The sequence below is a fragment of the Ambystoma mexicanum genome, chromosome 6q (assembly GCF_040938575.1).
Source record: "Ambystoma mexicanum isolate Mex_15411 chromosome 6q, UKY_AmexF1_1, whole genome shotgun sequence".
Taxonomy (NCBI): Eukaryota; Metazoa; Chordata; class Amphibia; order Caudata; family Ambystomatidae; genus Ambystoma; species Ambystoma mexicanum.
Genome location: NC_090937.1, coordinates 6,409,325 through 6,436,675, shown reverse-complemented (window position 1 = coordinate 6,436,675; position 27,351 = coordinate 6,409,325). Strand labels below are relative to the sequence as shown.

General features: G+C 48.4%; 1 protein-coding gene across 2 annotated transcripts in view; it reads left to right on the top strand.

The window, feature by feature from the left end:
• TDRD7 (tudor domain containing 7) overlaps window positions 1–27,351 on the top strand; it is a 2,843,905-nt gene that overhangs the window by 661,647 nt on the left and 2,154,907 nt on the right. For both annotated transcript variants that reach the window (XM_069630367.1, XM_069630366.1), the window contains exon 4: window positions 9,328–9,538. In XM_069630367.1, coding sequence (XP_069486468.1) covers window positions 9,328–9,538 — 211 coding nt within the window. The remainder of the gene's footprint in view (window positions 1–9,327; window positions 9,539–27,351) is intronic.

Genomic DNA, 27,351 nt, shown 5'->3' with positions numbered 1-27,351 from the left:
CATACCAGCTTGAAACTTGGACGATAAACCAATTCATCCAGCACATCCACCTGTTAGAGATTTGCTACAACACATACAACGATTCTCTTGGGTAACAATTTAATCTTATTCAGCCTTATGTGCCATGCCAAAATCGAATACTTGGCTGTTTTGAAAACTACCAGGCTGTCTCTAGCACTATTACAGAGCTTTAGAGCACCCATCATAGTTCGAATTTGTCTTTCCCTAAATAATGGCCTCAGATATCTTCTTCTTGGTGTTCAGTACTGAGGGCAAAATAAGACCAAATGAGCAAGGTTCTCACTTTCATCCTGGCAGAAAGGGTTTTCTGCTGGCACGTTGGTGTTCCACCTACTGCAGACGCTTGCAAGCGGTAACATCCCCATTCTGAGTTTTAAATACAGAGCCCTTTCGTATTTAAGATTAACATAGTCAAGATATGGTTCATAGCCCAATACTTGCTTCGAATCACAGTATCTTGACAACAAGGTGGATTGACTAACCTTGTTCATAATATCATGCTCTGCCTTTGCCTTATAGGCTCCCTTGATGACCATTTGCTTTTACTGCTCATATTATCCAGGCAGGTTCATAGCTCACTGAGCCCTTAAGTTTGCGCCTTATGTGGGCAAACCACAGGAGTGACATTCGGGCCGCCTGTGAGACCAGGTCCTAAAGGGCTTTGTTATACTTGCTCAATTTCTCAAAGTTCTAAAGCCTTATTTTTATTGGATATTTGTAAGGCGCTTATACAACAAATGGTGTTTCAGGGAGTCACAAGACAAAAAAAGGGGGGGTAGGTTCAAGGGAGAGAGATCACTACTAGGCCTTGTGACATTCGGATTGTGCAAGTGCAATAACAAGAAGTGCGAGGGAGTGGTGTGTGTGTGTCTATCAGTCTGTGCTAGGGTGGGAATGGAAGTGCAGGGTGGAGAGGAGAGAGAGGGTGCAAGTGACAGAGGGTGGAGGAAGGGGGGGAAGGGCCTCACAGACTAGGCAAGTGTGAAGGGGAGGTCAGGAGGGCAAGTGCCAGGTGGTGGAGGGTGTGAGGGTCCACCTGCTAAATGCGAGGAGGTGGGTGGTCTAGGCGGGGGGGCCTGGTGCCCTGTAGAACTCGGAGAGAACCAGGCAGCCAATTATTGCGGCAGACAGGGGTGTTAGCAGGAGAGGGGAGAGGCAAGGAAGAAGAGAAAAGAAGGGTCTTGAGGAGCACCTGGAACCTAAGCAGATCTGGCTCTAGCTTGAGAGGGGCCAGGGGAACTATTCCTGAGGGAGGCTCCTGCGGAGGAGAGAAATCTACCCCCCACTCTCTGCTTAGAGAAGCCTCTGATCTGCAGAGAGTTGGAGCTAGAGGACCGAAGGGCTCTAGCAGGGAGGTATTTAAGGAGAGAGAATTGGATGTAGCGGGGTCCCAGGCCCCAGAAAGCCTTGTTGATGACGCAGATTGTCTTGAACTTGATCCTAGCAGCAACCAGGAGCTAGACGAGAATTTTAGGCCTGGAGAGATGCCGTCCCTGGGCGTGAGGCCAAGGATAAGTCTTGCAGTCTTTTTACGGATTAGTTGAAGGGAGGATATAGGAAGATTGAGGAAGAGGCTGTTGCACTAAACCAGCCTAGAGAGGACTAGAGCTCTAGAGACATTGAGTTTCTGGGGGAAGGTAAGTAAAGGGAGAATGCCCCCGAGGCGGTGGAGCTGATAGTGGGCCTTTTTAGCAAGGTCCGCGATTTGAGGAAAGGAGAGCGAGGAGTCCAAGATGACGCCAATGTTTTTTGCCTCAGAAGAGGGTGAGGGCAGGGGCCCCATACAGGGCGGCCAGAGGGAAGGAGGGAGCTGGGGTCCCAGTGAGAAGGATGTCAGTCTTACTGGCATTAAGGTAGAGATTGTTGGCCGCACACCATGCCTGAATAGCAGTCAATCAGGGATGAGAGAGGAGGAAGAGGGGGCAGTAGAGGGAAGCTTGACAGAGAGCTGCGTGTCCTCTGCATAGCACTGGAAGTGAGGAGAGGACATCAGGTGGGCCAGAAGGGCAAGGTAGATGTTAAAGAGCCACGGCAAGCGGATGGAGCCTTGAGGGACGCCGCAGGTGGAGAGTGTGATGGGGAGAGAAAAGGGCCCAGTTGAACCTGGGAAGGTTGGTCGGAGAGGAAAGACGTACCCAATTATAGACTGGCCGTGCTTTGCAGAACGCCTCTATGCGTTGCATGCAAGTCTCAAAGGGGCACTGGCATGTTTGGCGTACTGTACAGCAGAGCAAGAATTTCTTCTCAAATATTTGTTTTCTATAATTCAGAGATTCATGCACCCCGTATTCCCCTCCCGCCCCCCAAAGTTCTGCACCAAATGTTGCTGCCTGCCGGGCTTGTGCCTTGAAGCCTCAAGGGAAACCTTCACCGCCCACTGCCATATTCAGAAGTGAACCTTGCAAGTGCTCCACCGTACCTTGCCCGGGTGTAATGCCGGTTTTGGCCAAATGCCCTTCCCAGCAACAATTGGCCTTGATACTCAATCCTACGTAATTATAGTAATCTACAAGCATTGGTGTCATTTTCTCTTCCTTCTGCCAGTCTTTGCAACATTTACTGACTGTCCATTCTTGTCACAGAATACCACATGTATATTAAGTTTTTCTTAAGCCTGATGGGGGTTAAGGATAGAAGAACCGCGTCATCCGCATAATTTTGGAATTGTATAATTCTCTAGGACCCGCGGCATGCACCTGGGAGGTCAGTACATTCTCGATCACCCCATTGATAACTATACAGAACAATTTGGGTGCCAAGACACATCCCTGGCATACTCCCATGCCAATATGTATTGACAAGTATTTCCATCCATACCCCACCTCACGACTGCTGTGTTCTCTGAATAAAGACAGTGAATTGACTTCTGTAAAGGGGATGGTATATTGAGGTAATGTGGAATTTCTCACAGCCACAACCTCGGAACCGTGTCAAAAGCTGTCTGCAGATCACTGAACACTGCATAGATGCGCATCTTCCCGAGGACAGCATATTTGTCACAAATTAACCAAATGCGCAGGCTCTGGTCGATAGTGCTTAACTTGCTACAAAAGCTTTCCTGGAGATGGCTTTTAACTTAATGTTCCTCAATTCAGGCTTCCAAGTGCTTCATGATGCCTGGGCAAATATCTTCCTACCCATATCTGAACAGCTGGGAGGTGTGCCAATTACAGGGTGACTCTCTTGCAGCATTTTTGAGAATGGGCAGTATTTCTGCTCTAGTCCAGGAAACCGGTACCATATTGTGCTCAAGGACCAATCAAATAGTTTTGTTAGAAATGGAATCCAAACTCCTGGCTCTGCAGAATAGAAATCCACAGGAAACTTATATGGTCCCAGATCTTTACCCAGTTTGGCTCTTTAGTGCATGTTCAACCTCCACATTGGTCAAGACCAATGTTCGAAGAGGTGCACAGTGACTCACAATGATCAGGACTAGAACCTACAGGTCATGAGATCTCGTATGTTCTAGTTTCAGGATACCGCGTAGTAAAATGGTTAACCCAGGTTGCCTCATATATATTTTTTTTAAAACCTTTATTTTTGGTTTTCGGAACACAATACAACTTCTCACCCACATTAGGGTGGAATTAACTTGCACCATTCCCATTCCCCACTCCCCGCCCTGCGTCCCCCATCATGGTGTTCGGGTTCAATGGCGGCTCACTCTGCACCAGGCCAGTTCCTCGTCATAGGGTGCCACTGAGTGTTGGGCTGAAGTGTTAACAACGTCGCAGTCAATAACTAATGAGTGCTGGCAGGGGAGGCTGGGGCATCCTCGGCCTCCTTCATCAGGACATCGTCAGTGGGCCCCATATGTCAGGAGGACGGGCGTGGAGAGGCAGCAGTTTGACAAAGTCAGTTTCAAGATCCTGGCAATAGAGGATATCTTTACGCCAGGCGGAGAATGTGGGGGGCGGACCCCTGCCCCATGCCATGGCGACCCTTCTCCGGGCAAGTGTTAACAGTAGACCAGCCAGTCTTCTTGTTGGTGCTGATAGCTTTTTTGTCAATCCCAGTAGGGCTGCCATGTGGGCAGGTTGAATGGCTTCTCCGATGATTGCTCCAGTAGTATCTAGAACCTGGTTCCAAAACGTGGTCAGTCTAGGACAGTCCCAAGCGAGATGGACAAAGTCAGCTGGTGCTGCTCCACATCGCTCGCATCTTGAAGGAGTTTCAGGATGGTGTTTATTTGTTTTTGCTGGTGTGTGATAGGTTTGATGAAGGAAGTTAAAGTGGATTAGTTTGAGGCAAATGTTGAGTGCAATTTTTTGCGTTTGCTTGAGGATGAACGACCAGTCTTCTTCAGGGATGGTTGTACTGAGGGACTTCTCCCATCTGATTTTTGCTCTGGAGTTGTCGGAGGTTGTGTTGGTGATGATGGCTTTGTATAATTGTGAGACCAGTCTACCTTCTCCTTGTGATTGTATTACGTTGTGTAGAAGTTGCCAGGTCGGAGGTTGGTGAGGGAAGTCGGGTAGGAGCGCTTGAAATGTGTAGCGAGTTCTGAAATAGATAAAGATGTCGAGCGCTGTGGTCCCACCTCTCATTTTCGCCTGTTCTGGAGTCAGGAAGGTATCATCGGCGAACAGGTCTCCAATAGAATTTATCTTTAGTTTTTCCACCCACTGATGGAAAACTCTTTCAGACGTCAGCGGGATTCCGGGTATGAATTTGATGGGAGGAGTGGAGAGTATCTCGATCGTACTTAACATTTTTGTGCGAGTTTCTTCCAGGTTTAATACGTCGAGAGTACAACATTCATGGTATTGTTGGCGACTGGGATCTGGCTGAAGATAACCGCCCTCAGTAAGTTGGGTGTCACTAGGGCTCGCTCCACCTGCATGTGGGGTCTGACTGTTTGTGTCGAGTACCAATGGCCAAGAAATTGCACCTGTGTCGCCCAGAAGTATTTCTCCAGGTCTGGCAGGGCCAGGCCCCCGTTCGTCACTCCAGAGGGTTAGCGGTAGGGTTTTCCAACAAGCTACTTTCTCCTGTAGTGATTTGGCGGCTACTTCGTAGTTGTCGTGGAACACTTCTTGGTGATTTTGTGACAGTTGTATTCCAAGGTACCGGACTTTGGATGTCTTCCACGTGAGCATGAAGTCCTCTGCAATGGGTTTGGTCGCCGAGGTCAGTGGGAATACTATGGATTTTGACTGGCCCAGATGCTGTGCCAAATTTGATCACCTCCCTCATGACCGGGTTCAGATTATCCCCGGGATCTCGTAAGGTTACATCATATATACAGCCCTGGCGTTTTAGTCCGCCCCGTACCTATTGTGGCCCAGAATTCCAGTGAATTTTGTTTTACAGGTGCAGCACCCCCACCTATCTAGTTGGTTGGTGGGGCTGGTTTTGGTTCCCATGGGGACTGTCCCTGGACTGGGGGATCAAGGTGTACACCCTTGCCTTGACCAGGGCTGGAAAAGAGGGGCCACGTTGGAGACACTGCTGAGATGGGTGGGCTATTGAGCCTGAGACGCTATCCTTGTAGCAATGCCACCTAACGTCACTGGGTGGCATTCTCGGGAAGGGAATTTCCTGAAGAGGGGAATAGGGGCCAATTATATAACCCGTCGCCCAAAAAAAGGCCTGGCTAATGAGGGCTGCTTGTTGTTCCTCAATGGGAAAACCTGGAAATAAAGACAAACACTAGGGCAAATAAAGTATTCAAATGGATTGTCCTCCCATGTTTTTCTCGTCTTTGACACTTGTCCAGCTTCAGCTGCTTCTGAAATATTTTTTCGGCAGAGAGCGCTGTGCGTTATATGGCGTTGATTTGATGTCCTTCGAAGGCTTCCATCAAGGGGGATGTCATCAAAGGGCATATACACCACGCACAGCGCCTGTTGGCCTCAGTTCCGTTTTACGGCGTTCGCTTTGAGTGAAATTTGGCGCGCCTCATCTTGTGACGTACGTTACAAAAATCATCGATAATATGTCTTCTTCTTCGACACCGTCGACGCCGAAGTCTGGCTTAAAGAAATGCAGAGATTGTGGCTCGAAAATGTCACTTACTGACCTGCATCGCATCTGCCTGTGGTGCCTCGGGGAGAGCCACGATACCACTGATAGTTCCAAGTGCCAATCCATGACGGGGGGGGAAAACCTTGAGGGAACGGAAGGGGAAACTTAAGGTACGAAAAATCCCCCAAAAGTCACCTACCCGAACCGCCAGGCCTTCGACCGACGAGTCGAAGGACAACTCTCCTCCTCTTCTTCACCTTCGAAAAAGTCGAAGAGGAGGCACTGACGGTTGTCTCAGTCGACTTCTTCATCCGATGATTAACCTGAAAGGGTTAAATGACCTTCAAAAAATCAACACCGGCTGAATGGGAAGCCTTCAGGGTGCAAATGTTGAAAATGTTTTACTTACAAAGCCTTGCTCCGAACGTGCCGCTGGATGAAGCCGGAAAGAAGAGGTCTTGGTCGAAAACATGCACGGCCTTCGAGCCCAGGTAAAAGACCTGATCCGCATCAGGAGCCCTCGAGGCCCCGATCTGAAAAATCAAGGATCACAAGAAACCTGGCTAAAAGTCAAGATCGTCGGCGCCATCGACACCTTTGACGCCGGCTTTGCCTTCGACGCAGGCCAGGCCCTCAGCGCCTCTTAAATCCTCAATGTCGACATTGGTGCAGAAGCCTTCGACGCCAGCTGTGCCTCATTTGCCAGCCATGCTGTCGCCACCTAGTGCTCTTCCAAAATCGCTGTCAACTAAGACAATGTCAACAACTTGGACAACGTCGAAGCCTGTGGTTACAAAACCAGACAAACTTTATGTTCCACTCCCGAAGAACGACTTCAAGTCCCTTCATTCTATTTTTGAAGAGGAGGAGCATTCTGATAATGAGGAAGCACCATTTGGGTTACAATATGGTACACCCAATGTACCAGGGAGCTTTATTTCTGAGGAAAGCAGAATGCAGGATTAGTATGAAAACTTGCAAACAGCAAGTGGGGTTGATGCCTCCCCAGAACTTCGGAAAGCCTGAACCAGGGGAACATGCAGACTCTTCCTATCATCCGCTTATGTCAAAGGTGGTTGAGTTATTTGGTTTGGAGAAGGCCCTCATTACCCTATAACCAAGACGACCTCACAGACATTCGGGACAAGGGTCCCCAGACTGAACCCATTTTGCCCTTTCATGTGGCACTACCAAAAGAAGGGTGGCTAGGAACTGGGAGACTCCGGACTCTAATCCGGCAGTCGGCAAGAACTTGACAAAAAAATACTGCCCTCCTGTAGCGACCCCCGACTACCTGTCGAAACACCCCACTCCCGAGAGTCTGGTGGTGCAGACAGCTACGGCTACTCCAAAAGATGCAGCATACCCTACCATCCCTCCTGATGGGGACGACAAGCATGTAGATGGAAGGGGAGGAAGGTTTTTTCTGCAGGGAGCATGGCGCTGAAATCTGCCAACTCCACTTCTGCTCTCGCAAAATGTTTGTATACTCTATGGGACTGTATCTTCATGGCGGCAGAGCACATTCCAGAAGGGGATGAAAGGGAAGGCTTCTTACGTATTGTTGAGGACAGCAAAGAGGCCATGTGCGAGTCCCTTCAATCGGGATTGGATTCTGCAGATAGCATCAGCAGATCCATGGCTACCAGCACTGTCATGCGCAGATTTGTGTGGTTGAGGAAGTCAGGGTTTTGCTCCGGATGTGCAATCTAGGCTTCTCAAATTGTCTTTTGACGGGTCTCATCCTTTTGGCAACAAGGCTGACGTGAGCCTTGAGAAATTTCAGACCTCAAAGGCGGCAACCAAATCTTTAGGTGCCACTATTAGGCAACTTCAGCCTTTTCATCTGAGTGAGCATCCTTGGAGGGGTAGAACTTTTTGCTACTACTCAATTGGAAGAGCAAGAGGAATGGCCAGTCAAAGAGGCCAGAGAAGATTTCCTCGTAGTGGATGAGGTAGAGGTGCAAAGCCAGCTCGAGCAGAAGCCTCCTTACCATCAGCCTCTGCAGCAGCTGCCATAAAACCACTATGAGGTCTTGAGCCACAGTTCACCAGTGGGGGGCAGACTGTCTCAGCATCTGCAAGAATGGCGAGAAATTACTTCAGATGCTTGGCTTTTGGAAAACCGTAGCCCACGGTTATTGCCTTCCTTTTATAAGAAGACCTCAGAACAATCCCCCAGGGAACCAATATTGAGTATTCCGGATCCGTCCTTGTGCAGGAAATGTTAACCCTGCTAGAGAAAGGTGCTATAGAACCAGTACCTGTAGCGGAGAGGAACAAGGGATGGTACTCCCCATACCATTTGATTCTGAGTCAGGCAGAGTGTCTGTAATGCACGTCCCAATTGCCTTATAGATGTTTTAACCACTGGCTAGGGTAGGGACAGTATAGGAAGTACCCAAGAGAGTTTGGGCAGGTAAGGCTTTAAACCTTGAAGGCCTCACCTCCAGCAGAAGGCGGAGATTAGAAAGTATGGGGGTTAATCTACATCTAATAAATTGGGGTTTGTGAATGATCAGGGGGGAGAAGTGTTATTCTAGATAACTGGTGCAGAGGGAGGCTGGCAGCAGAGGGACAGATGGGATGGAACAGGACCAGACGGAGGGGGTCAGACGGAGGGAGGGCACTAACAGAGTGGGGAGGACAGGCAGAGAGGAGAGGCAGGGGATGGATGGGCAGACAAAGGGAGGGGGGGTGGACTCACTCACTGACGGACGGACGGAGGGAGGGGATGGGCGAATGGTAGAGGTACGGACAGAGATGGAAGAAGAGAGAAGGGGATGGGATGGGGAAAAAGGAGTATGGGTAGAGTTGGGGAGTGAGGGCGGATGGAGCAAGAGGGATGGAGTGACAGGGATGGACGGACGAAGACACACACGCTTGCTCCATCTTCAACACACTTCCTGTTTCTTCGTGACATTTAGCAGAACTCTTATCCAACAGAGGGTGGGCCTGCTGTGGTACTACTTACATTGGTGAAGTATTTCAGGTAAACAAAAGTGCAATTTGGCACATCTGTCTGAAAGAAGGATTTTGTTATCCAAGTCTCCTCGAACAACTTTTGTTTCTAGCAATTGAACAATTTCACTGTCTTTGACGGACATCACGTCTTTTACTTCTGTACAATGATTCATCAGCGGTTAGCTGCTTACACAAATGTATGTATAGTTGTACTTTAGAGCTATGAATGTCCAAAAGCAGGGTTCCTAATTGCACTTATTACTACACTTTTTCCTCAAAATAAATTAACTGACAAACCCCGATGCCATATTGAAGCCAACAGATGGCTGTTTGTTGAGTTTAACAGAACATTGTGTCTTCTTGATTTTCCAGGAAAGCCCAAAGCAACTTTAAGACCGCCATGTTTCTCAAATCCATCTGCAATGTGTGTCCAAAGGCCTCTACCTTCAATAGTCCAAAATAAAGGAGGTTTCCAATGGGTTGGCAAGTCTGATCCACGTCCCACCAAGGCTGCGTTATTTCCTCCAGGAAGCGGCACATACAGAGTACCAGCTGCGCAGATGCAAGATCACTTCGCAAACAGGTCAGCTATGTGCAGATTCACTACATTATACACTGCTCTGGTAATTTGAAAGCCTCATAAGAGATTTGTTTTCCCAGAACTAAATGGTTCAAAAAATGTAGTCTGATGTTAAAAGGTAGACTCAAGAAGGTAACCTGAGTCGTTGCGCAACCCTAGTGCAAGTAAACAATGCACATTTAAACTGTGTTTATAACAGATAAACAAGCACAGTGTAACAAGTAGTATAGTACAATAAATTAATCAGCCAAAATGCTATTGGAACAGATTTTATGAATTGGTGCAAAAACAGAACTGCCGACACGTGTTTCGACCCTGGACAACGGGTCTTTTTCAAGGCAAAACGGCACAACTTGGTCAGAATGTCAATCAAACTCACTGCATTTGAAGCAGCTCACTGCTTCTCATCAAATCAAATATCTCATCTATTGTATGCTCTTTTGCGATCAAAAGAGCATTGTTCATCCCTTTCGCCAGAGAGATTGCAAAGCTAGCCAGATCATGTGGCGAATGGGGGTCTGTAAATCAGCAGTTCTTTAGGCGCATTCTGTACATTGATAATCCTGCTCAGCAGTGGTGCAAATACAGCTGCACTGTTGCTACCTGCCGCGTGCTATACAGGTCCTGTTGTCCAGGGTCGAAACACGTGTCGGCAGTTCTGTTTTTGCACTAATTCATAAAATCTGTTCTAATAGCATTTTGGCTGATGAATTTATTGTACTATACTACGTGTTACACTGTGCTTATTTATCTGTTATAAACACATTTTAAACGCTGCCGAGCCGAGTGAGTGGTTGAGCTGGGGCGCAAAAGTAGTGGCAGCCGGCCCGTTACTGGTGCTTTGGTGGTAACGCATTTATAACTTGCAGGAGGCTGGCTGACCAAAGGCATTGCTTGAATCAGAAGGGCACCGGGCCACGCTCAGCTCGGGCTTGCAGCAGTGTATGCATCTGCATTGAGGCTGGGAGGTGAGGAGGGGCTCCGGCTGACAACTAGCGATGTGCGGTGTGTTGGGAAACCGGCATTTTCATGCGCGTTTACTCCGCAGAGCCCAGGGCGGAAGGTTGCATCTAATTTCAATGCTCCAGGGTCACTGTGCTGGTGTCTATGCATCGAATTCCTGCTGCGCTTATCTAACATTGTTGGTTCTGTCTGGCATTAGCCTCACCACTTGCAAAGTTATTTTAAGCAGATTGCCCGCTCACTGCAAATTATAGCAACCCGTTGAAAGAGGTACGCTACTGGAAGAATACTGCAAGGTGACCTTCACAGGAGGAGTGGAGCGCTGTGGGGCACCCCCCTCCAGGGTCATCAGAGGGTGGTGACCATGCACCTGAATGTGCTGCGGAGGAGGTTGCCCCACTGGGCTGGGTTGTGCCATCAGTGCGAGAGACCCCAGGTTGGATGCATGGCCTCACTTCACTTAACTCTCCTTCTCATACAGCTCCCAAATTGAGCTCCATTGAGTGACTTCTGGAGCTTGGGAGGGCGAACATCCTGAACGCAGGGTTGGTTGGACATTGCTGCATGATGGCAAAGGGTGCAGGAAATAAGGAAGGTCCTTAGCATGGAGCAGTCTGGAACTGGTGGCGCCCAATGTACGCTGGAAGGAGCCTCTCGGGATGACAAGTTGTTGTTGGCAATGCAGAGCGGTTTTATGTACGTTAATGTCAAATTGGACGACATTGTGGCTAACATTAGCTCACTGAAATCTAAGTTGGGGGAAAAAAGAGCAGTCGTATCACAGAAGCGGAGACAGGAATTGGTGAGTTAGAAGATAAGGTGGGACAGCACGACATTGATATATGCGGATTGAAGGCTGAGCTAGCGGCAGTTTGTGACAAGTGTAACAACCTTCAATTAGCGCTCTTGGCGCAATAACCTACGTAAAGTGGGAGTGCCAGAGAAGGTTGTTAAAGGACCCATGGAACCATTTGTCGAGGAACTCCTTAAAAACCCGTTTGGGGCGGCCCAGTTCTCAGCACAATTCTTGGTGGAACGTGCCCATTGTGCCCTTGCACCTCTTCCAAGACCGGGGCCCCCCCATGCGCACCATCCTCCTCCCGCTTTCTGGGGATTATGCTAAAGACACGGAATTGGTGAACAAGGTATACCTTTTATCATCCAGGCATGGATGGCCACTCACGGCTTTTGTCTAAACGATGAGAAGACAGAGTTGATCATCCTGGGTACCCAAGCCAATATCAAAAAAACTAGGACAGGAATTCTCCTCATTCAACATAGATGGCAACATCATCCAAGTATCCAAGGATGTAAAAACCCTGGGATTCTATCTTGATTCTACCCTATCACTTGATAAACAGCTAAAATCCATTGCCTCCTCCACGGCCTACACGTGCAAACTGATAAAAGCCAGTAAACCGTTCCTTTCCAATAAGAGTTGCCTAATCCTGGCCAGAGCCTTAATTCTCTCCAGAATTGATTATTGTAATGCTCTATACTCTGGAGCTAATAAAAAAATAACCCAAAGACTACAAACATTACAAAATAATGCCCTGAGAGCAGCACTAGGCATTAATAAAAGATCCCATATCTCTTCCGCCAGACGCCATCACAACTGGCTGACCACGGAGAACAAAATAAAACTCAAGATGCTATCCCTGACCCACAGAGCCCTTAATAACTCTGCCCCTAGTTACCTGACTGACAAATTCCACAGGAGAACATCTCTTAGACCAACCAGAGTTGTCAATTCTAATTGCTTGACAATACCAAACTTTAGACTCACTACTATTGGAGGGAATAGCTTCCCGGTAAAGGCTGCTAAAACTTGGAACTCAGTACCACAAGACCTTAGAGAGGACCTGCCCTACCTTTGTTTCAGGAAAAGTCATTCAACTCCTTACCTCAGTTGACCGGTGTTACCTACCTCCTCCTGGTATTAATCACTAGACCTTCACTCTATACAGCTGTAATTCTGATTGACCTACTTGAACCTGTATATTTTGTAATTATTTGTGTGACCTTATTGTATTTTCTAATGTACATTTTGCTATGATGTAACCTTATAAGTTTTGCATTTTCTTGCCACTGCATGCTGCTACCCCTGGGTCTGGCGCGCACAAAAAGTGAATAAAACAAACAAACAAACAATCATTGCAAAAGTGCTCTATTATAGAGACAGAGATCTTGTCCTAAACATGTCTCGTGTACAAGGAATGCTCTGTTATGGGGCCTGCAACATCCACATCTACCCAGACTTTGCGGCTGGGTTTCCAGTGCTGCAGAGATCCTATGATCCTGTGAAGCGCCTGCTGCAAGCCAGGCAGGAGCACTGTTAATACAGAAATCCTAGCCCGGCAGCAGCTGTTATATTAGTAAAAGTTCTGCACACCCGGGATTTGACGCACAAGAATACCAGCACCCGGATCTGATACAAGAACATGGCTGGGGCATGTAGTCGCCCCACAGGTGGTGCTGAGGCTCGCAGCGCACCCCATGAGGTTTCCACTGTTATGGGATACATTGCCAAGTTGGGGAAGATGAGGGAACTGGGAGGAGGAACCTTGAGGGGGCAGAGGGGGTTAAGTTTCAAAAGTTGGCAGACGTGTTGCTTGACAACGATAATGGAGGATCGATCTGCTTTGATGGGAATGATACGTGGTGGGCAATTTATGAAACCAATGGGAACTGCTGGGTGACAGTGCAACATTGCTTACGTGAAATGTCGAGTGAGCTCAATAATCCTGTTAAAGCAAAGAATATCCTTGCATATTTAGACCAACATCGTCCTAGGATAGTGATGCTCCAGGAGACGCATGCATTGGGATTTGCATAAGGGGGTTGCACCCGAGTGAGGGCAGTAGCGATTTTATACTGAGTATTCGTCACAAGCGAGGGGTGTGCTAGTCTTGGTGCACCGATCACTGTGTTTTTAAGTGGACAAAAGCTACATAGACCCTCAAGGGAGATATGTGATTGTATGGGGGGAGATATCTGGTACGAGGGTGGGGTTGGTCAATACATATGGTCCTAACATCGACAACCCTGGATTCTATGGTGATTTATCTGAGATACTTATGGGACTGCACGATGTACAGATGTCCAGTGCAGCACAAACAATCAGACAGCTTATGTCCCAGTTGGGACTAGTTGATGCCTGGAGGGACCGGAATCCGGGAGTAGCGGAGTACACCTAATGCTCGTCGGTTAATCCTGTGCAGATTATTGGTTAATATCAGCTGGTTGGAGGCCGCGGGTGTGTGGTTGTTCGATCCATCCGAGGACCCTCTCTGACCACTCACCGGTGGAGATGTATGTGTCATGGGCTGGCCTCCCTACACCTGACTATTATGGAAGAGGTCCCCTACCATGCTTATGGATGCTGGGTTACTAGTATCTTTACAGGAAAATATTGAAGGGTTTTTTGAGACGAACAAGGGTTTGGTTCTTAGGTATGCCACAGTGTGGGAAACGTTCAAGGTATGGCTAAGGGGGGAAATTATGTCTTTGACCATGGGAATGCTAAAGGAGGTTAGCTGAGAACTACAGGAGGTAGAAACAAAGCGGAGGCAGCTCGAGAATTACTATGGGACGTCCGATGATGGGGCATGGCTGGGGTTGATAAAAGGGAACCTGTTGAAATTTAGGGAGCTGGCTGATACGGAGGTCAGGTACATGGCAAAACATATTCGGGCATGCAGATACGGGGAATACGATGGGCCAGGTAGTCTCTTAGCTGGAGTGATGCAGGGTGACCGAGGAATGCAGCATGTTACTGGAATCAGGGGGCCTGCGGGGTCCGTGATAACCACTAGTGAGGGAATTAATTGGGAGTTCCAGCACTATTATATGCCAATTCTGACACGTGTATGGATGAGGAGTTGGGCGACTACATAGGGGGCGTGGCTCTACCAGGCCTGCTTGAAGAGGCGTGCTTGGCTCTCGACCGGCCGGTTACGGTGGAGGAAGTGACTACGGCAATCACATTGCTGGGAACAGGGAAGGCCCCGGGATCCAATGGGTTTGGTATTGAATTATATAGAGAGCTCTGTCTAGTGCAGAGATTGCTGCGGCTGTGGGAGGAATCATTTTAACTTGACTGGCTGCCATCATCGCTTTCGGAGGCTATAATTGCGCTATTGTTAAAGCCGGGTAGGCAAGCACACAAACTGGTCTTGTGCAGGCCATTGTCCCTGATTAATACAGATGCCAACATATTTGCACAAATTCTGGCAACTCAACTGTTTATTTTTATTTTAAAATGTTTTTTATTGGCATTTATATAAGTACAGCCATGCATTTATCAAATGTCTCATATCAGATAGAAACTACTTACTTGCAGCGTTATATTAGTAACAAAGAAACAACAAGATAACAAACAACTTCTTCACTAGTCGGGCATTATATCATTTCCAGTCTTTTAATATTTGTGCAGTATGGTCGGGAACCCATCCTGGGCGTACACCTTCTTCCGCTCAGTACCAGTGGCCGGACTAGCCAGGTCCTGTCCCGGCTATGATTGAATCAGGGTCAAGTACAGTGCAGAAAGACAGATAGCCCTCAAGGGGGCTTGTCATCAAATGGGTGGAACATGTCCCAGACTAGTGCCTTCCAAGCTGCACATCTATCACTTCCATCAGACCCCGGTCTGCTTGCCCCTTCCATCCATACATTAGTTTCCGCCTCTGCCCAGCGTTCAAATTCCCTGTTCCATTGTGCGAATTGTGGGCCCCCAGCAGATTTCCAAGCCATTGCAATAGTCCTCTTTGCCAGTATACATGCCATGTCCATGAACTTAATCACATGCTTATATTTGCTGACTCTGGGATATGCCCCTAGTAAGCATTCTTTTTGTGACCATTCGTATTTTACTAGTCCAGCCTTTCTGCAGGCCTGTTCAATTTGTGCCCAAAACCTCTGCACATGCATACGCACCCAAAACATATGTATTAGGTCCGCATCCCCATCACGCACCATAGGCATAGTGATCGTGCATTTTTGTTGAACTTGGCTATCTGGTGCAGTGTCATATTGTTGTGCAGAAACCTGTGCAGTTCCCTTAGGGACCACTGCAAAAAGTTTGACTACAGGAGTAAGCAGTAAACCCAATTGGTAGCAGCCTGCACCACCCAGATATACCTGGTAGCTTTGGCTGAGCAGTCAGACTTCTCTCAAGAAGAGTTAGGCAGTATATAGAGTATACACAATAGGGCTAAAAATACAGTAGCACAAGCAAACACTGCCCAGAGCTTTGGTATAAAAGTATATAATTATTTATTTAAAAACACTTGTAAAAATACACTGGCACTAATATGTCAAGCAAGTTCAAACACAGTCACTATAGGTATATACACCTTCCTAGTTAATTATTCGATAAGTCTAGGTTAAGACGCCACTTATTTAGCAAAACAGAGGTGAGCGCGTAACCGTAGATGGCACTCCAATAATTGTTTAAAAAGGGAGAGAAAAGGCAGAATAGGAAAAACACAGAGTACCAACACTTTTAAGAAACCACAGCAAGTCAAGAAAGGCAGGGTCTACTGTAGAGCAAAATGTTCATAGGCCAGGCCCACTCTTGGAGAGAGCAAGGCGAAATGTGCCCAAGATCACACAGTGGAAATGCACTCAAAGTCTTTGCAGAAAAGTCAAAAGAGGTTGGTTCAAGTGAGAAAGGTGATGTTAGCAGGTCCGAGGTCACCCCAGGATAGAGAGTCAAGGATTTGCGGGACACCTTGGACAGTCTGTTGCAAGGGAGACCAGGCGGGACACAGTACCTGAAATGGTGAGAAGGCTCCAGCGGGGGCAGTTGTTCCTGGCAGCGGTTGCAAGTCGGAGCTTCGTCCAGGGGAAGGGATGATCTCGACGTGGAGGAAAGCTGGAGGTTGTTGCACTGCCAGGGAAGAAACCAGCCGCAGAGTTTCCCGGTTAAAAGGTATGACCCTTTTATTCACGTTAGTGGTGAAGCGTGGCTATCCGGCCGCCGGGGTGCTTGGCACGGGCGATTCAACCACGAAACGATCCAGGAAGGCGAAAAAGGCGAACTGGTTGGTCCCACAGCTCAAAGGGAAGAAGACTCTCCTGGAAGAAGATCTCCTCTGTCGTCGGGGAAGTGGTGAGTTCGTACAGCAGGGCTCCACCGGTGGTGTCGTCATCGTAGATGGCTCAGCTTCTCCCCTCTTCGGATTCTTTAGGTCCTGTGGCGACTTCTGAAGTTCCAGTCCCCAAAGCCCTGCTTGTATGCAGCAAAACCCCCATTCATCAGCCTAGCTGTCACTCAAACATGCGGCTCACCACTGGGCCAATCGCACAAGAGTGCGACTTGAGTTGCCAAGGCAACTCAGTCCAGGGTGTCTAATCCCCCTCCCACACATCCTGTTGACCCCAGACAGAGTGGCACCATTTGGAGGGCTTCTGTGGAGAAGCCCGCCAAAAAGTGGAACAAAGGGCTCGACTTGGGTTAGAGTTTCAGAGGCGAACACAAACGCCATTTTAAAACTGAGTCCTGGCAAAAAGACCCAACCGGGAAATAAATATTAAATAACCCAGCGGTATCTTTAACATTGCACCAAAAAGTGGTGTGTTTAAAATAAATGGGGAAAATCCCATAGGAAATATTCTAGTGGAATATTTTGCGTGGTATCCACTGCCACCAGCCAGAAACTCGACAAGGGGGGACTGGACAGTGCCCCCTTGGAAAACAGACCCAGGGGCAATCGAATTACCCCTACCAGTACTTCCACAATGTGATGGTTTGTACTGGTTCTGTTCACAATTTGAGACTAGTAAAGCCAATGGTGACTTTACATGCCCTAGGAGACAGTAGTCAGTCCCAGGGTAGGGAGTCTATGTTTGGGGGTCACTATGACACCCCTGTGTTACTGCACTGAGGGTGCTGTGTAACACATATACCAAAAACACATGAAGCCCTATGGAGTGAAAGACCCCATAGCCCATAAAACACATTACATAGTCAAAGGACATTCTCAAATCATGTCGAAGAGTGGGAGAAAGAGTCTCACTCTTAGCAGGATAAAAAAATAAACCCCAAAAATCCAGCAAAGCTGCTGGGGGACTCACTAGGTTTGGAAAATTAGCCTTAACAGAGAATTCTCCCTAACACATACCTACGATATAACACATTTAGTTGTATCAATCTGAAGTGGGGGTTTCGAGGGGATTGTATCCTCCGACGTATTCCACATCTATGACAGGTAATGTCCACAGCTGTGCTGCTTCGGAACATTTTCGGCAGAGAGTGTCCTGCCTCGATGATGTCGATCCGTTGTCCCTCAAGGGCCTCCGTCGAGGGTCGACGTCACCGGATGTTCTATATAGGACAGACGGCGGCCATAGCCTCAGTTCCATTTTTTCCGCGAATGTGTTAGTTTTGGAATCTCGGCGTGCTAGATTCTTCTCTTCGATAGCAATGTCTTCATCCTCTTCTACTACCCCCAAGTCGGGCTTTAAAAAAATGTAGGGACTGCTGTTCGAAGATGTCCATCACAGACCCGCACAACATCTGCCTCAGGTGCCTCGGCGAAAGCCACGCCACCGACGACTGCGAGGATTGCCAGTCCCTGACGTCTAAGGCCTTGCAGGAACGGAAGGGGAAATTGAAGGTAGGTAGGGTGTCTAAGCCCCGTAAATCGAAGTCCGCTGGGCTTTCGACCCATGACTCGAGGGGCGACTCTCTGCGTCTGCGAAAATCCAGGGGGGTCTCCGTCTAGGAGTGGTTCCCGCCATTCCTCTGCCTCGTCGAGGCATTCTAGGAAGCGCGGTCCTCGTCGGAGGAGGACTCCGCCAGACGGTTGACTTGTCCCACCAGGTCTTCGTCGCCAGCCGAATGGGATTCATTCCGCTGGCAGATGTTTAGCGATTTTTGAGTCGCAAGGCCCAGATCCGTCCGCGCCTTCGAAAGAAGCCGTCAAGGAACGGGCTCGGTCCACCACTCGCACGCCTTTGGGCTCGGGCTGTCGGCACGATCATCGGGAGCCGTCGAGGTCCCGCTCGGACAAGGGAGATCGCCATAGCCATGCCAGATTCAGGTCCAGGTCCCCGTCCTCGACGCCCTCGAGACCGTCTAAGCATGTGAAGCCCTCGAAGAAGGTGTCGACGCCATTGGCGCTGTGTCCGTCGAAGGACTCTCTCGGGGCTCCACCCTTGAAGAAGTCGTCGACGCCATCGGTGCCGTGTCCGTCAAGGGACGCTCTCGGGGCTACGCCCTCGAAGAAGTTGCCGGCGCCTCGGTCGGCGTCGATGCTGATTCCCTCGGCGCCCTCAACGCCGTTTGTGGAGGATTTGCCAGAGGTGCCACTGAGGGCTGTGGAACCTCCGAGGAAGGCTAGCAGTAAGTCTGTGAGGCCTGTTTTTGAGCCATATTCTGTTCCTCCTCCCAGATTGTATTTGTTCCAACCTTTACAGTATATTTCAGAGGTTGAGGAACTGTCTGATGAGGAGCTGGCTGTGCCTCCTGATGTACCTGATGACTTGTTGTCTGGGCATAGTTAGATGGAGGAGCTCTGTCAGTCATTGCATGACGCTAGTGGCCATGACACCTCTCCGGAGGTGGAGTTTGGCCGACCTGAGCCTGGGGCGCATGCGGATTCCTCCTATCGGCGTCTCAAGTCAAGGGTGGTCTGCTCCACCTGTTTTTGATCAGGATGATTTGACGGACATCTTGAATCGAGGTCCGCCCATTGACCCGGTGTTGCCGTTTCACATGGCTTTGCAAAGGAGGGTGGTGGCGGCTTGGACTGCTCCCGAGAGTCTACCGGTAGTTAATAAGTCGCTTCCGAAAAAATACCGCCTGGCCAGTAGTGACCCCTGCTACTTATCGGCACACCCTACTCCGGAGAGTTTGGTGGTGCAGGCGGCTGTGGCCCCCTCGAAGCAGGCAGCGTACCCTACCATCCCTCCTGATAGGGACGATAAGCGCTTTGATGGTTGGGCGAAGAAGGTATTTTTAGCTTGGGGTATGGCGTTGAAGTCAGCCAACTCCACTTGTGCCATGGCGAGATTCACTCACACTCTGTGGAACTGTGCATCTTTGGCGGCTGAGCATATTCCCGAAGGGGAAGAACAGGATGGTTTTCTAGCCCTCGTGCAAGACGGCAAGGATGCCATGTGCAAATCCGTTCAGTCGGGTTTGGACACAGCAGACTGTGTCAGCCGGTCCATGGCTGCGAGCACCGTGATACGCAGGTTTGCGTGGTTGCGGAAGTCGGGGGTTTGCTCCTGATGTGCAAGCCCAGCTTTTGAACATGCCCTTTGATGGGGTTCATCTGTTTGGTAGCAAGGCTGACGAGAGCCTTGAGAGGTTGCAGACCTCCAAAGCTGCGGCGAAGTCTTTGAGCGCTGCAGTACGTCAACCTCCGCCTTTTCGTCCTAGGGGACAGTAATGGAGGGGAGGTTCCTTTCGGTCCTACTCTTACTTGGTAGATCCAGAGAAGCTGCCAGTCAAAGGGGCCACCGTAGGAGTACCAGGGGTGGAAAGCAAGGTACTCGGGGTGCCAGAGCCGCTCGGGCAGTTGCCTCCTTGCCTTCAGGCACTGTCGCGTCCACTCAGTCATGAGGCCATGTCCCATGGTTCGCCAGTTGGGTGTCAGACTTGCGCAGCATCTTGGAGAATGTCAAGCCATTACTTCAGATGTGTGGGTTCTGGAGATCATAGCCCACGGCTACTGTCTTCCCTTCCGGCAGCGGCCTCACGACAATCCACCCGGGAAGCTCTCTTTGAAGCGTCCGGAACCGCTCCCTGCGCAGGAAATCCTATCCCTGCTGGAGAAAGGCGACATAAAACTGGTGCCTGCAGCGGAGAGGAACAAGGGATGGTATTCCCCTTATTTTTTTATCTCGAAAAAAGACTGGATTGAGACCCATCATGGACTTGCGTTGATTGAACAAGCTCCTCAGGAAGGACAAGTTCAAGATGGTAACTCTTTCTCAAGTCATCCAGGCCCTTCAACTTCAGGATTGGTTGGTGTCTCTGGACCTCAAGGATGCTTACTTTCACGTTCCGATTCATCCCAAGCACAGGAAGTACTTGAGGTTCGCGATTGGCAACTTTCATTTTCAGTTTCGGGTCCTGCTGTTCGGATTGACCTCCGTGTAGGGATTTGGTATTATCCTGCATCCTAATGGAACCTTTGGTCAGTGTATTGATTGATTGACAATGGAGTGTTAAGGGTTAGAATGTTTATGTGTGACTGGGGTTCTATGTGGTCAGTTGGGAGATGTAAGCCTACCTGGGAGGATGCAGGTGTATGTTGCCCTGAACCCAGATGTACCCGACATTATATGACCATCATAATGTACTGGAACTAAATAAAGAAGTTACTGGAACTTCACCTGAGGTCATGGTCATCTGTGGGGAACAAGGAGTTCTACATTGGCGACGAGGATGCTGGCTGTGCTGGGGGGACAGCATTGAAGATGGCACATACACCTCCCCCCAACCCAAGAAGAAGACCTCCCAGGTAGGGCGAGCGCTTAAAACTGTAGGCGCAGAAGGGCCCAGCGCATGGAGCTCAGGGGCAGAAAGTAAGGGGCTGCGCCAGAGCCAGGGGCCAGCTGGCCTGTCACTAGAAGGACAGGTCAGGGGAAAAGGAAAGCAAGAGACTGAGGGCCCAGAGACTGATGGCTTAAGGGGTCTGGGACCACTAGCTGCAGCATGGAGGGCTTGGTGCCCATGGCAGTAGCAATTTGAAGATGCCTGGGGTCTAGTTACGCCTGAAAATTATGAGGAAGCCATGCTAGGGAGCTGAGGGATATAGCCAAGGCAGTAGCAACAGGAGAGGCTTGGAGCCTAAGCTGCGCCTGGAAATTAAGCAATGAGGAGGCATGCTGTGCAACTGAGGACTATAAGCCCAAGGCAGTAGCAACAGGAGCGGCTTGGAGCCTAAGCTGCGCCGGGAAAAGAAACAATGAGGAGTTATGTTGTACAGCTTGAGGCCTGGAGTTGGGGCAGCAGCAATAGAAGAGGTTGGGAACCTAAGCTGCGCCTATATGTTAAATAGAAGATTGGTGGCGAATGTGAAAAGCGCCTGGAGCAGAGGACAGTCCTGGGGGGCCATTCCAGCGTTTGAGGGGGCTTGGAGCCCATACCTGCACCTAAGAGACTTGTAGCCCGTGGCTGCACCTTAGGGGCTTAGAGCCCATGTGCAGAGATGAAAGAATATTGCCCAAGACAACATGTGTAGTGCCTGGAGGGGCAAGGGCCCATTTGCAGCAGCGCTAAGGAGGTGCATGTAGGAGCTATCACTTATATGAGGTGATGAGGATCTTTGAGGGCATGTTGTCAGTAGTTCCTGAGGGGCTTGGAGCCTACTTAAGAACTGAGAGATGCGGTAGGAGGCAAAGGGAGTACAATTTTTATAGCAGGCGGCTGGCAGCAATGAAAAGCAGCATTATGAACATACCAGGAAAGGAACGCTTCGGGAGGTGATATTTACAAAAGGAAGTGTGGCAGATGGATTGGTAAATCCATTTCTGTTGCGGGCGGCTGCATTTCCGCCCGTTGGAATTTTTTTTCAAAAAGCTTAAGTTGTGAATGATCTTAATTGCCGGAATGAATAACAGAGGTACTTTTAAGTTAAGAGATGATGCTTTCACGAGCATAAGTAAAGGAAGCAATTTAGTCTTGCCTTCATTGAATTGGTTAAGTAGTTATAATTAGTTATTGATTCAGAATCTGTTGTCATGTGAGGCCTGAATGGCATTTGGACAGCGTGAGTGCATGAGAGCGTGAACCTGTATGTTGTCGGGTGTAGTTTCTTGTGGGATAGGTTGTCCTGTAATAGGGGTACTTCATGGAAGTTGTTGAAGCTTAAGAGCAGAGAACAAAGTTTATAGTTTTTAGATTGGATTTAGGTCTCAAGGGTGTTTGTAATTAGTCAACCAAGGGATTAAGTGATCCAAATGTGAGGTTTTATTAAGTAGGTTAAAATTGCATATTAGTGGAGATGGAGGGAGACCCGTCTCTCCTGTCTTTGGATGCCGAGAAGGCCTTTGACCGGGTCTCCTGGGAATTTCTGGAGAGGGTATTGAGTTCATACGGGCTGGGACCACAGCTCTCCCGTGCCATTAAAGCACTTTATAGCTCCCCTGTGACGTCCGTGGCGGTGAATGGGGGATACTCTCGTTGGTTTCCCCTTGAGAGAGGCACAAGGCAAGGCTGCCCACTGTCGGCGATCCTATTTGTGTTGTCTCTGGAACCGTTGGCACAAAAACTGAGAAATGACGCCAGAGTTAAGGGTATCACGGTGGGCGACCGGGAATATAAATTGGGACTATACGCAGATGACATTTTGCTACATGTGACCGACCCTCTAGACTCGATCCCGGCAGCATTTAGTATTATTGAGGAGTATGGAGCGCTGGCTGGACTGAAAATCAACACGGGCAAGTCTGTCGTCCTTCCAATAGACACCCGCAGAGACGCGGATGTCGAGCGCTTCGCCCCCTTGGGCGTTAAGGTCAGCCTCACTACGCTCCGATACCTGGGCATTAACGTTACCCGAGACCTTGGATCCCTGTATGAGGCCAACTTCCCCCCAATGTCCCTTGCTCTCCAGAAAGATGTCCAAAGGTGGTCCAAACTTACCATCTCGTGGCTAGGGCGTCTGAATGCTGTAAAAATGGTCCTGCTCCCTAAAATATTGTACTTATTTCAAATGCTCCCTATTCAAATGCCCCTGGACTACTTTACAGACACAAGGAAATTGATATTAACCTTTTTATGGCAAGGCCAAAAGCCAAGAATCCCGAGACCCCTCCTTCAACTTAGAAAAGATAACGCTGGGGTGGGCCTCCCAGATATTGAGACATACTACAGAGCCACTCAGCTTAGGGTTCTTGTCCCACATTTCAGACAGCAGTCAGAACCCCAGTGGATAGCGCTTGATAATTACCACCTCCGTCCCTTTATCATGAGTGAATGGCTATGGGTGCCTGAACCACAACTACTTAACACTGTCAAATCCCATCCCATCATAGGCACGATATGGTCGATATGGAAACCAGGGAGGAAAATGGTGGGTGTCACAACGTGGCCCGCCCCACTGGGGCATCTCTGGTCACCAGGGATCCGCGATGCTATTCCGGAACCAGGGAGTTATGAAGCATGGTACCAGGCGGGGCTAGAAAGGGCAGGACAACTGCGCCGCAATGACTCCTTTATTACCATTCAGGAGTTGCAGGAAGCCCTCGGCATAGGTAACCTCTCGGTCTTCCTGTATCTTAGACTCAAGGGGGTAATGACCAGACCCATATGGAAGCAACAGTTACAAAGAGACCTCACGCCGTTTGAAAAGATCCTGGATTTGTGCACTAGCTCCAAAGGTCTGATCAGTGCTATGTACCTCGCACTCATTGAAATCGATATTAAACCCTCCTTGACACTTAAGAGCAAATGGGAAGCTGATATGGGCAGGCAAATCTCCCCAAAACTATGGTTACAAATGTGCAGAAGGACGGCGAAGTCTTCCCTTTCGTGCCAATATAAATTACATGCCACCAAATTACTATACAGATGGCAATACGACCCTGCCCGGCTGGCCAAGATGTACCAGGGAGTGAGCCCGAACTGTTGGAGGGGTTGTGGGAGGCGGGCCGATTATTGGCATATGTGGTGGGGATGCGCAAAGGTCCAACTCTATTGGTCAGAAGTCCTTAGCTGGATCAGGGACCTCGACGGGGAGGAAAGAGAGATGCATCCACTGCTCGTTTTGTTTTCTTTAACTGAGGAAGGGGATAGAATAGCGGTGGCATGCAAAATGGTGCAGGGTCTATTGATGGCTGCTCGAGCATGTCTTACTATGACATGGAAGAGACCCACGCTCCCCAGCAAGAGTGAATGGCGAGCAGTCGCACTGAGCATTTACAGAATGGAGTGCCTGACTGCGGCATTGCATGGGGATCGTTCCACGGTAGAGAACGCCTGGTCGGAGTTTCGCTCCATATATGCGTTGTAAAGTGTGTCTGACACACGCTATGTCTAAAGCTATGAAGGCCTAACGCTTGGATTGACTCGAGTACGTGTCTGTTAAATCAATGCGCGACTTTTATGCCCACTGCCATGACTGAAATGACGGTTAATTAATGTTGTTCAATGCTCTCTCTAAGTTCTGGTTTGATATCATGTGCGGGGGGTGGGAATTAGGGGTGGGATATGTTTGGATGCAATGGTTTGGGGTTTTCTTTTTCCTTTCTTTTTTCTCTTCCTTTCTCTCAGGTATGCGATATAACTGATTGTTATAATACTTACATGCTCGCTTTTTTTTGTAACCAAGAGATGTAAGCTGCATTTATGCGACTGCCGAACTTTTCAAAATCAATAAAAGTGAAATTTAAAAAAAAAAAATTGCATATTAGTAGAAAGAGATTGAGATATGCGTAGTAATAGTGTTTTCTGAAATGCTATTTGGTATTTATGTTGTAGGTACATTGGTATGAGAGGTATCTTGCAAGTGGTAGTAAGCATGTTTGATAGGTGTGCAAGGGGGGTGTGTAAAAGTCGTGGCCTCTGTTACCTCTGTCAACAAATACTTGGTAATGTTATGATGCAAAGGCAAAAAATTGTGGTACGGTCATGTTTAACGAACACGCTTTTCCTTCCACAGATGGACATTTAATGAAATATAGGTTGCATTGACAACATTGCTAGAGTTTGGTATGTGGAATCTGAAGTATAGTTATGTGCACTAATGTTTTATTTCCACAGGTGGGACTTTTGTAATGCAGATGTATTAAGACATTATTTAATGCTAAAGTTTAGAGTGCTAAGTGTCAAACAAAGTTTTTTGTTTGGTTGTTTGGTTTAGAAACCATTCAGAGTTTCATGATGATACAGCAAAGACTATAGTAGAGCCATTGATGTTGGTATGATGCTGGTGTGAATGAAGTGTGGTTTTCCCTAATAGGAGCTGTATTGTATTTAGGAATACTTTCAACATGGGCAATTTAGGGGTATTGGTGTCACAAGAAGTGAAGTATTTACCCGGGTATCTGGGATACTCAGTCTAGTTGGAGGTGGTGTGTATTTAGGTACATACCGGTTTGCATTGTTGGGTGTGAGGGAGATGTGTGTGTGTTCTTTTGTGGGACGATGAAGTCAAGTTTAGGAAGAGAGGTATGGGTGCCTCTATTTGTAAAAGTTTTAGTAAGGATGTTTGAGCAGTTGGGTGCCTTTTCCTCACTTGGTAGAAAGAGGAAGGGGCATTGATTGTAATTGTGTCCCACGGCTGTGTGGACTATTTTGGAATATGTAATGAGACTAGCAGAATGTTCTCAGTTAGGAGTGATGAGGCAAGTGCATTGAACGTGGGGTTGTTTGTGTGCGTGTTGTTATTAGCCATTATGGTTAAGTTATCTACTTGTGTTTTTATGTCCCTAAGGAAGGGAGATATGTAGGGATTTGGTATTATCCTGCATCCTAATGGAACCTTTGGTCAGTGTATTGATTGACAATGGAGTGTTAAGGGTTAGAATGTTTGTGTGACTGGGGTTCTATGTGGTCAGTTGGGAGATGTAAGCCTACCTGGGAGGATGCAGGTGTATGTTGCCCTGAACCCAGATGTACCTGACATTATATGACCATCATAATGTACTGGAACTAAATAAAGAAGTTACTGGAACTTCACCTGAGGTCATGGTCATCTGTGGGGAACAAGGAGTTCTACACTCCGCCCAAGGGTCTTCACCAAGCCGATGGTGGTGGTGGCAGCATATCTCAGGAAAGGGGGGATTCACGTCTACCCCTACCTGGACGATGGGTTGATTAGGGCGCGCTCTCCCGAGCAAGCCCTGGATCATCTGTCCGTCACCTGCCACGCCCTTCACAAGCTGGGCTTCTCCTTTAATTTAAAGAAGTCACCTTTGACACCTATCCAGGGGCTCCAATACATCGGAGCACATGTTTGTTTATGTTTATTAATTTATATTGCGCTCCAGGTACCCAAAGGCTTATGGGCGCAGACAACAAGCAAACAAACAATACCAAACATGTCTTACATGAGGCAAAAAGCAAGCATATCATAAATCAGAGACGGAAGACAGCACATCCAACTGTAAGAGACAAAAGAGTGAGGAGATCTCCTTAACCGAGTAAATGATCAAATGACCAGATTACAGCATGAGGATCCCCTCGAGATGTATCTGCATAGTCTTAGGAAGGTAGGTAGGGAACTAGATCCACACCCCACTAAGACACAGTCCTTATTGCCATTCATGTTCCAGTCTTTCAAGTCCATCCTACGGAGGATTTTAAGATCCGAAAGTCTGACCACACCCGGCCTCGTTCTCTGTCTCAGCCAGGCTAGGAATTTGAGCCGCAGAGCTTCTTTGGGCTCATGGTCATTAACCTTGCTGATATTGGTAATGATGAAGTTCCTCTGGTCTGAGACAAAATCCTGGACGCTGGTGTCTTCTGTTATGGGCATCTGGCATTTTCTGATACACAGCTTCTGGGAGGAACCTGGCTTGAAAAGGGCCTTCATCTGTGGCGGAGGTTTAGAGGCTTCTTGGCATGGTTTCTGCGCCGCTGCTATGATGGCAGCAGAAGGTTCCAAGATAGTTATGCTCTTTTTATTGATCGAGGGACTGTGCAAAGCCAGAACTTCCTTACTACGGTAGTTGTTCGATTGTGAGGCTTTGTCTATTAACTCTTTTTGAGCCTTAAGTTGACAGGGTTTATCCAGATTACCTGTCTGAGTCCCAACACTACAACAGAGGGAATTATTAGTTTGAGAGGCCATATTCTTACTCAATGAGCTTGGAGCCACAACCAGTTTGCTCAATGAGTCGACTAAAACTCCAAGATCAAAAGGGCTTGTACACAGCAGCAGCTCCTTGGCAAT